Below are 11,181 nucleotides of genomic sequence, written 5' to 3' on the forward strand. Positions count from 1 at the left end.
CCCCCCCACACACACTTAAGGAGCAAAGCTACTTCAGTAGAGGCCAAGATGCTTTTAACGTTTTCTAATGGCAAGTAATGGGGTATTCATGTAAATGGCATTCATTTGCTTTCGTCTGTCATTGTATTGTATTGTACTTGAATACAATTTCATGGCTAAGTGTCTATGCAGTAATTGTATTAGTTGCTTATTGTTTGGTAAAATTTTTGTATTTTGAAGAGCGGGGATGTGTGTAGGCTTTCTTTTCCTCCCCCTTTGCATTTTTCAGTGTGCAGTGTCCCTGAATGCTTTCAACTGAAGATGTCATCCTAACATTGTATGTAAAGATTTGCTTTCGCATCAATCAACTTCTGCCTCTTTTGGTCACGTAAGGTCACTAAGCAAGCCCATTTGTTCCTAACCTTATTCCATTAATAGTCTGTTACAATTGTTAAGATGTGTGGTCGAGCACTTATTACAAATTAGCTTTGTAATTTGTATGTAAGTGTACATTCTGTAACTGTTCCCATTTTCAGTTAATAAATGCATAGCTTGTTGTGATTTGAAATATTTTGGTATGCATTTTGTTTCTTGGGGTATGTCTGGGGCTTTCTTGGGTATTTCTCTGTGCTTTTTCAGGTGTGAGTGTAAAGCTTGGCGCTTTTTGTAGAGCTTGGATGCCAGGGCTTGATGTCGACTCTGTTCAAGGTGGAGAGGCAGATCAGTCCAGTCCTACAACTGTACTCAGGTCGAAGGAAGAAAGGCAAAATATACAAATTTAACTTGAAGATATGCTTTATGCATTAAATTGTAGTCTCTTATACATAAGCCTACCATTTTAATGTCTGATAGACTTTGTTTTTACTTGGATATTGGGCTGTTTTGTAAGGGTGGGCTGAGGGGGTCTTTTTTTTTGTTGCCATTTTTGGTCTTGCAGAATTTTACGACGCCTCGTGAAGAATGCCACTTCATCCGGTTCCACTGAATACTTCGGCAGGCAGGACAATTCGTTGTGCAACAGAAGATTTTAAACTACTAAACTTTTAAAATGTTTTAATTGCCCAGCCACTGCTCTGTGCAACTGTGCAGGGTGAAAAAATTGCTTTACAAATGTATAGCGATAGTCTGTTCAGCTGTTGCACAAATGTGCTCCTAACTCCAAATTTATAGTGGCTGGGAAAAGCTGCGCAACTGTGCAGCTTTATTTGGCGTTGGCTGTATAACCGAAAGTTATCTGGAAAAGATTTGTTTGGGGTGGGGAGGGCTTTGCACTTTCCTTTCTCTTCTGCAGAAATCTCATCAGCCAGCTGTGTGGTGAAAGTTACATGATGTCGTCCTGTGGAGTCTAGTTACCAGGTGTCTGAATCTTTAAACTTGATTGTAGAATCCTCATGCAACATTTTGTAATCTTCAGTAACGTCAATCACCAATGCTTCAGAAGCTACACTATTTTATTTTATTTGCTTTATGCACTGTTTCTTTTATATCTCTTAACTCCTTAGTATTGAAGTCGGTGTGGTGGAAGTGTTTGTGTAGAAGCTCTTTGTTTCAGATTACCCGTCTTGTCCCCCGCCTTCTCAACTGCATCTGAATGCGAGGCTGTCTGTGAGAGCAGTTGCCCTGATGAATGTCTTCACTTGAATGATTAGTGATCAAATCCTGCTACCGTGCGCTTGAGAGCCTTGTCCAAACCTCGGAAGCCCTTCACTAAAGTTCCTTTGTGTGTCTGCGAGTCTTTTCCTTTTCCTTTTTTTTTTTTTTTTTTTTTCTTCCTTCAATTCTTGATTTTCTTAGGTCAATTTCACTTAGGGAGCAAAATTGTCTTGTCATCTGGGAGAGCTCTAACCGCCTGATGAAACATCCAGCCGCTCTGATCAACCTTGTTCGTCATATTTTGCTGCTAATTGAGCATCGCTCTGCTGAGTTAAGTACATGTAGTTGATCTTAATCTTATGTGTGGGTTGAACAAACATTCACTTTTTCATAAATATGCATGCACGTAACACTTGCACTAAAATTTCTATCAAATCCAATGTTACTGTTTGGAATTTGGGAGGGGTGGGGCAACACTTTCTATCTTTTCAGGTATGCTGTTGTGATTCTAAAATTGAGACTGGGCCATAACATGGGAGTGGATGGATGTGCTTGCATCAAAGCAATTGTGCAACAAGTATTTGCAATGGATTGTAAATTGATTTAAATTGTATTGGGATGGGGAGGGAGGGGGATGTGGGCTTGTAAACGTTTTGCTCTGTTTTTTTTCCATTGCAGCTGTAGACTTGCTAAAACTTTACTCTGAAGAATTGGGTGTAAAGCGTCACTGGCTGGAGATAAGTTTTTATGTGTACTTTTGAAGATTTTAAAGATTATGAAAATAGTTCGGGGAGTCTGTGGGGGGGAATGGAAAAACCCTGCGAGCGTCTGTCTAGTTACAGGAATGGTGATTCACAAAGGCAGGATTTTGTTCTGGCCATGTTGGTGCAATTTCGAGACCTGGACCATTGTTTGGTGGTAATTGATGTTTGAATTACATTGGTTATGACACTTTTGGGTTGGGTGGGTGGGGGGGCTCTAAACTCTTCTCTTTGTGTTTCAGCTTTTAAATAGGAACAAGTCACACCTGAATGCAAGTGCAGCCTTGTTCAAGACCTCGCTGGTCAGAGATTTGATCTTCCAAGTAGAAGCATATGAAAATGAGTTGCTTCAATAGTAGCAATGGCATTTTGGATGTTTTGAAGTTTATCCAGGGATTGGCGATACCTGCAGTCTGCATAGTTTAAGGGTAAAGAAGACCCGAGTATTGTAGAGCAGCAGGTTTGAGGTTTTTCTTTTCCTGAGGGAATAATCTTAGGATTGTTCCTTCAGGTTTTGCTTTTTTTTTAACCTCATAAGAAAAAAAGCAAAAGACTCCGGTGGAGGCACTCCTGATTCTCAGGACGGGGCAGGGTAAAGAAGACCCGAGTATTGTAGAGCAGCAGGTTTGAGGTTTTTCTTTTCCTGAGGGAATAATCTTAGGATTGTTCCTTCAGGTTTTGCTTTTTTTTAACCTCATAAGAAAAAAAGCAAAAGACTCCGGTGGAGGCACTCCTGATTCTCAGGACGGGGTTCAATTCCCTGCGGCGTCTTTGCTTTCTAACCTCTGCTCAAGTTATACTCTTTAGTGTACCCTAAGTGTAGTTAGTTGTTTTGTTTTTTTTGTTTCTCATTTTGATGATGGTTCTTATTTCAATGAGTCTAAAATTGATGTCAAATTTGTTTATACTTGTGAAATAAAGTTTTGCTAATGGTCCAATGTCACCTTTGAGTTTACATGCAAGTTCATATCAGTACTTAAGGAATCCAAATTCATTGCTTCCTAAAGTTTCATTTATATTGATAAGTTATTAAATGCAGTTGAACTGTATGGTATTTCTGAAATCCTGCATTCAATTGTCAGATTACAGCTACTAGAGTAGTGTATGTACCTCATTAGTCTTGGGATGTAACTAGAAAGGGTTTTCCCTCTGCCAGCAGTTCTCCAGGGTCTGTGTATTGGTGGCTTATTGTATAGTTGCACAATTTTATGACCTGATGAATTGTTTCAAATGGTCCACCGAATTGGCATCACATTGCTTGAAGTCTCAAAACTGAACCTTCATCTGTCGGGTTTTAATAAATGCATGGATGAGTTTGTTTTATTATGCCACCTGTTTTTCGATTCCAATAAATATTTGTTGATTCACTTTTGTATGGTCATTTGTGTATAAGCTCATAATACAGGTCCACATAGATGAAAATGATGTTGGTACTCGTGTTTATCATTCATTGGAAATTGGCTATTTATGACTTTCTGAGCCACTTCTTTCCAAAGTTGATGTCACAAAATGTGGGTAAACTCAGCCGCTTGGAGTGATGATTGGCCAGGGTATTTGTATTATATCAGGGTATTGATATATATAGTCGGCAATTTTCTTCATAACACATTTCACCCAATTTTAATTTTTTATATTATCCATTGTATAGTTGATACTTGTCTGAATGCATACCAGTGTGGGTTTTTTTTTCATGGCCGTAACCAGGGTTTGAAAATTAGTGAGGCCTGGGTTGGGGTTAAGAATTCTGCTATAATAACCCCTACAAATACAACTCTTTATATAAACTAAACGCTTTAAAAGAGACAGACATGTAGATGTTTGTGAAAGATGTTTTCTCTCTTTTGCGGTGATCCGCGTTAAATTATATATTGCATCAAAATTTGGTAAGACTTTACTATAGGTTAGGGGTGGATAATATTTTCAGTTGTTTATTATTCATGCAACAATACATATTACTGTTATAGTTTTCATTAATAACCATTGCTATATAGATGATAACTTTGTCTAGTGCTCTTAATGTTTTTAGCATGACTATGTAGCATGAAAATGTAACTACAATACTGAATGAAATAGCATAGACTTCTTCATGGCTAGTGTTTTTAATTTCATTCTGCAACCTGCTTGTTCGTTTTCCTTACCTAATGTGGTATCCTGTCAGCAATAACCTATCCGTGGGCTTTTTTGATTGCTGTCAGTTTAAAGGGGTCATATAATGCGATTTCAAGTTTTCCTTTCTCTTCGGAGTGTTACAAGCTGATTGTGCATAGATAAGATCCCTGAAGTTGCAAAGACTAAAGTCTCAAAACCAAAGAGATATTCTTTATCAAAGTTAAAACTCTGCCACGCCCCCCTAAAACGGCTCGTTCTAACACGCCCCCACATATCTATCTCACTATGTGGAAATATTAGCATAATGCCGCCCAAATGTTCACGCAAAGAAAGAAGGTGTGGTTTCAGGAGCAGCATGTCAGGGAGACTCTGGGCGAAAGCAAAAGCACTTTATTTGGCCTTCGGAAAGTAGATGCATTTAGGAATCTTTAAGATTACTTACAACAGAACAGCAATGCATTTTATGTAGGACTGTTTCGTGAACCTAGGAGAGGAGGTAATTCTGACTTTGCTATGACAATCTGGCGCTTCTGAATCAGCTACTGTTTTGTTATTAGTTTAAGTATTTGCTATTGACTGTTCAAATGCGGAGTTTTGCGCATCGTGTGTGTGTGCGAGCGAGAGAGAGAGAGAGAAAGAAAGAGAGAGAGAGCGAGAGAGCGCGAGCGAGACACTAGTGGAGTCAGCTGTCTTAACCGTGGCTTGTGTACTGCACACATAGTGTCTGCAATATTACCAGATATTATGAAAACAAATACAAACCAAAAAATAAATAAAAGATAAACCGAAATTAGTTCAAATCTTTTATAAATCAGATAAAGATATCGCTAACCCTAAACTGCAACTTCCCACTTTATTAACTTTCTAGTGTCAAATTAAGTGGAAAAGACAAGTCCAAAGACGCTTATAATAGCTTGATCTGGCAACACGGCTGTGCCCGCGCCCTCGCAACTCTCTCTCTAGCATGCAGACACTCATACGAGGAGTTTTAAACAGCAAATGAGTCATTCAGAGGACACATTTGATTTTTGAACATGAAAAATGTACCGAAGTCCGTGGTTTTATTGTGTTCACTTGTTTACCCAACAGCGATAGTGAAAATATGATAGAGGTACTTTAGTTTAAAGGATATAATTAACAAAACAAAAAAATCTAATATAAGAGAGAACAACATCAACAACAAAAAAACACAGCTAAAGGTGGTATTGTACCATGTTGTTATACTGACATATAAGCCTTGTGACAACTAGCCCAGGTCTCTCCTATGTGGGGGCCAACTTAAATTACATTCATGCCAATAATAACACTTATAATATAATAACATATATAAATGAATGAACTAACATACAAACAGGATGAAAAGGATTCAGGGTCAGGTGGCCTGCAATCCTTTGCTTGGTGGCTTGTTGGTCGCGGAGCAGTTGCGTCCTCTGTTGGTTCGCTGTCCGTCCTACAGCAACATCGTAGGCTGGATTGACGGGGAAGGATGTGGTCCTTTTTCGCACGGGATCCTATTAAAGACTTCAACTATGAGCTTTTACCCGAAAACCAAGAAAAGTCAGGCATATGGACCCTTAGTCGGGGCAAGCGCAAGGTAAAATGATTTGACATATTAATATAAAGCAAATAGTGACGCAGCAGGCCGCTGAAGCCTCGGTCTAAAGTTTAGCTACATTCCGCTTAGCGTTGCGCAGTAAAGTAAAGGTAAAGAGAGCTCCATAACACCCTGACATACTTTGTATGGGTATATATTTTAATAGGCAGGACTCAAAATCTTTGGAGGCGCATTCGTTTGAATATAAGGACCATTTATAACATAAACTAGGTTTCTTTTGTCATCCTTTCACCACAGAATGTATCGTTCCTGTGGCCACGTCAACAGAAAACTGCAGACACATTAAACGGCTGAATTAGGATTGTATGACTCGAATCGTTAGTATTCATTTGTGTACGTGTTTCCTTTTATTTTGTATGGAGTTTTAAAATGTCATCACTCGTTGTATTATGTATGATTATATAAATTGCTGAGAAAAGCTGCAGAGTTTGTATTTACTCTACACGTGTCCTGACAGGCCATATTAATAACTGTAACACATCATTATTCACCAGAATTACTTATGTCATATCAATAATTGTATATGATTGTCATTTACCGATTTTACTGGCAGGCATCAGTAACTGTCTGATCATCTCTGTTTATCATCTGATCAGCGTTATGATGGCAGCTCAAACATCAGGGGAGGCTTGTTACTGTGTTGTTGTTGACTAAAGGCTATATATCAGTGGTTTCGTTTATTAGAAGTCTAGTCAATATAATGAGGACATTCTAGTTTTCCAAATCTAATTGCACTATTCTTCTTTGCCTAATATAGATGAATTGCAACTTGCGTTAACTAGTAATCCCTCTTTATTCCAGACGACTAGTGAGCCAGTGTCAGTCTTTGTGTATGAGGTTTCCCAGGGAACAGAGGAGCAGACACAGCTGGCTAAAGCAGCTCTCAAACGCACAAAAACTCTCAGACATCCCAACATCTTGTCCTATGTAGATGGGCTTGAGGTAAGGATCTCATGAATTGATGTGTGATGATGACTCATAAGGAGGTTGTTCTCTTGAAGAAGTGCCTCATCTTGTCTTCTTGATTATTCAGGTTGAGGTGAGCTTTGTGAATGTAACCCCTTGTCTTACATTCCAATATACTTGAATCCCAGAATATAAATATTTTAGTCACTTTCTGTTAGTGGGAGATGTTACACAAACTTTTGACGGTCAAGATTAGTCCTAATTGTAATTATTAAAAAGGCATTTTTATTAAAACTCAGACTGTCTTCCTGTTTGACATCAGACAGAGAAAAGCTTGTACATTGTCACAGAGCCAGTGACTCCTCTAGCTGCTCACCTGAAGCTCCAGGCGGAGAAGGGTGGTGCGAGTGATTTAGAGGTGTCATGGGGCCTTCATCAGATTGTGGTAAGTTGTCAAATAAAGACACAAACTAAAATTAAATTATTGTTCAGTCATTAGTTAAATTGCTCAGTTTGCTGTCACTCCTTTCCCATCAGAAAGCGCTGAGCTTCTTGGTGAATGATTGCCATCTAAACCATAATAACTTGGGCATGTGGGCCGTCTTTGTGGACCGTGCTGGTGAATGGAAACTTGGAGGGTTGGATCATGTGACCTCAGACCAGGGAGACTCCATCTCCTTACCACCACCTAAAGTGATTAACCCCGACTTGGAGAGATATGACCCTCCAGAGAGCCCTGGCAATGGTGGAGAAAAATGGTACAGGCAGAAATCTCTTGTTTTCTAGTTCTCTTTATTCATTTTCAGCTCAAATATTTTCTATAGGTTATTACATTTTCTGAATGCAGAAAATGTTCTGACTTTACTTTCAATCAAGATTTAAAATGTATAGTAAAATGCATATTTAATGAGCTATAGCTTATTGTTGTGTCTGTATGATCTCAGGACAGGGGATGTGTGGCGTCTGGGTTGTCTCATTTGGGAAGTATTTAATGGAAATTTACCACGTGCCTCCTCGTTACGATCTCTCGGCAAGGTACCAGATAATTTTTTCTCAGTGTTAAAGGGATAGTTCACCCAAAAATGAAAATTTTATGTTTATCTGCTTACCCCCAGGTAGGGCTGGGTATCGTTTGAATTTTATCGATTCCGATTCTGCTTATCGATTCCGATTCTTATCGATTCCTAATTCAGATTCCAATAAGATAAAAAAATCCATTAAACAAATTTTTAAGTCAAATATTTAGATATTTATTCTGTTTTATGTCTATGGTTTATAAAAAAAAAATACCACAGAAAAAACAACTAGATTAATATAAATTTCAAACATTAAATTGTTAAATACAAGTAAACCAATTAATTAGCAATAGCATAAATAAATAAAACTGAACAAATGTCAGGTACAGAAATTGAAATCAAAAGTTTAAAAACACTGTATAGTTTTCTTTTCATAAATAAAATATTGATTAATCCTCATTAAATTTACGAAAGATATTCAGTCAGTTAATGATTTTCTTTTGTTCTTTGATTAACATTAATGATAGGCAGCACCTTTATTAGACTGCTGTCTCTTTAACACCGAACGCACACAGATCTAAAAATACTGTTACACATGCGTTTTCTTTCTCATCTGTTTACGTTCACTTAAGACAAAAAAACGGCTGTGTTTATGATGATATACCGACGTATTTCGTGCATACTGGACGATAAATGTTAACGCGAGGTCAGTTCTGGCCCAGAACAACCTTTGTGGAAATGCACGGAACAGTTCGAGAACGGACACAGGTTGGGAACCTGCATCGGGACCACTGTTCTCTGTGCTCGCGCTTCAGATGTGTGCGCTGCACACAAACAGGGTGCAAGTTCTTTCCCTTCGTGCACTTAAATAGTTTAAAATCACATTAAAATGTGAGCGCGGGTATCGTTAAGCGGAATTAAAATGCACGTCTTATCGAATACCCGATTATTGGAAATTTGGAACCGGTTCTAAAATGGAACCGGTTCTCGATACCCAACCCAACATTTTCTTTGTGCAAGAAACTGAACCGTATTTATATAATTTTTTACCTCTTATTCACCGCAATGTCCGAACTGTCCTGAGCACGTCCTCGACAGCCTGCGAGTGACGCGTCTTCTTCTTCTTGCTTACGGCAGATCGCAGACTTATAAATGCATTACCGCCACCTATCTCTCAAATGGACCATTGACATGCCTAATTGAGATTGTCGATAGAGTGTCAATGGTCCATTTGAGAGATAGGTGGCAGTAATGCACTTATAAGTCTGCGATCTGCTGTAAAGCAAGAAGAAGAAGAGGACGTGCTCAGGACAGTTCGGACATTGCGGTGAATCAGAGGTAAAAATAAACATCAAATTTTCATTTTTGGGTGAACTATCCCTTTAACTAATTGTGTCTTAACTAGTGCAATAACAATCTTCAGTAGTTTTGATTATTACATACAGAATAAAAGCTATTCTCTTTCAAACCATTCTCTTTTTTTTCTTTTTTTTTTTTACTACTTACAGATTCCAAAGCAGTTAGTGCCGCATTACTGTGAGTTAGTGGGAGCAAACCCAAAGATTCGTCCCAACCCTGCACGTTTCTTACTGAACTGCAGATCTCCTGGAGGCTTTATGAACAACAGCTTTGTGGAGAGCTGTCTGTTTCTGGAAGAGATACAGGTATTTAAACAATTGTGTGTTTGTCTTTTTCTGTGAGCCTGTATTTTAGTTTTATTGTATGTTTTAGCCGTGATTCCCATTCACCTCCATTATAAGACTGACAGACTGCAATGGTTAAAAATCTTTGTTTGTGTTCTACTGAAGAAACAAAGTCACCTACATCTTAGATGCCCCGGGGGTAAGTAGATAAACATCAAATTTTCATTTTTGGGTGAACTATCCCTTTAACTAATTGTGTCTTAACTAGTGCAATAACAATCTTCAGTAGTTTTGATTATTACATACAGAATAAAAGCTATTCTCTTTCAAACCATTCTCTTTTTTTTCTTTTTTTTTACTACTTACAGATTCCAAAGCAGTTAGTGCCGCATTACTGTGAGTTAGTGGGAGCAAACCCAAAGATTCGTCCCAACCCTGCTCGATTCTTACTGAACTGCAGATCTCCTGGAGGCTTTATGAACAACAGCTTTGTGGAGAGCTGTCTGTTTCTGGAAGAGATACAGGTATTTAAACAGTTGTGTGTTTATCTTACTTTGTGAGCCTGTATTGTGTTGCATTACACTAGCGTTCAAAAGTTTGGGGTTGGTAAGTGTTTTTTTATGTTTTTGAAAGAAAAAAAATCATTCTAATATGCTGATTTGGGGCTTGAAAGACATATGTTGTAAACAACTGTGCTGTTGTATATATTTTTGGAAACCCTTCGGGATTCTTTGATGAATAGAAAGCTCAAAAGAACAGCATTTATTGAATATAAATCTTGTTATAAATGTCTTTGTCATGGGGCTGGACAATGATTCAATATTAATGTTTCGCGATATAATTTTTTCAATAACGGTGATATGATTTTAAAACACATTTCCGATATTTTGATGTACATTACCAGTGTTTACCATACATTGATTTATTTGTGGTGTTTGACTTCTTTGAATAAACATGAGCACTGCACGTTTCAAAATCATAACACGGCGCGGGTGTTTTATATGAATGTATCTCTGAAGGGAACCGACTGTCTTCAGAAAAGTTTCGATGACATTTTAGTTTTTATCTAATAAAGTAGCATTCATGAGCAGAGCTGATTTGATTACAGCTGTTACAGGGAAAACAGCTAGTTCTACCGCTCTCAAAGCACCTCTTGCTGGCAGACAATCAGTTTGCATTTTCAATAATAAGCCCGTCTCCAGCAACATTTCCAGGTTTTGTTGTTGCTCAATTTTTTTGTTTTCTGCAGCGACTCGGAGCACTTTTCATACCCTTTTTTCTGGCTGAAGCACATTTGTTTCCATCTATAAGAATAATCAGCCTACAAGAATTACTAAGAGTTCTTTTCTGCTCACCAAGGCTGCATTTATTTGATCCAAAGTACAGCAAAAATGTTGAAATATTTTTGCTATTTAAAATTGCGTTCTATTTGAAAAGATTTTAAAATGTAATTTATTCCTGTGATCATGGCTAAATTTTCAGAATCATTACTCCAGTCTTCAGTGTCACATGATCATTCAGAAATCATTTTAATATGCTGATTTGCTGATTATCAATAT

The 11,181-nt window shown here is 38.0% G+C and overlaps 1 protein-coding gene across 1 annotated transcript in view; it reads left to right on the forward strand.

The window, feature by feature from the left end:
• Window positions 1-5,815: 5,815 nt before the first annotated feature.
• Window positions 5,816-11,181, forward strand: part of LOC107601511 (N-terminal kinase-like protein) — a 19,586-nt gene continuing 14,220 nt past the window's right edge. The window contains exons 1-6 of the mRNA XM_016293731.1: window positions 5,816-6,036; window positions 6,859-6,999; window positions 7,286-7,408; window positions 7,501-7,721; window positions 7,908-7,998; window positions 9,488-9,643. Coding sequence (XP_016149217.1) covers window positions 5,929-6,036; window positions 6,859-6,999; window positions 7,286-7,408; window positions 7,501-7,721; window positions 7,908-7,998; window positions 9,488-9,643 — 840 coding nt within the window. The 5' untranslated portion in view covers window positions 5,816-5,928. The remainder of the gene's footprint in view (window positions 6,037-6,858; window positions 7,000-7,285; window positions 7,409-7,500; window positions 7,722-7,907; window positions 7,999-9,487; window positions 9,644-11,181) is intronic.

Source organism: Sinocyclocheilus grahami, unplaced genomic scaffold (genome assembly GCF_001515645.1).
Source record: "Sinocyclocheilus grahami isolate Dianchi unplaced genomic scaffold, SAMN03320097.WGS_v1.1 scaffold306.1, whole genome shotgun sequence".
Lineage (NCBI taxonomy): Eukaryota > Metazoa > Chordata > Actinopteri > Cypriniformes > Cyprinidae > Sinocyclocheilus > Sinocyclocheilus grahami.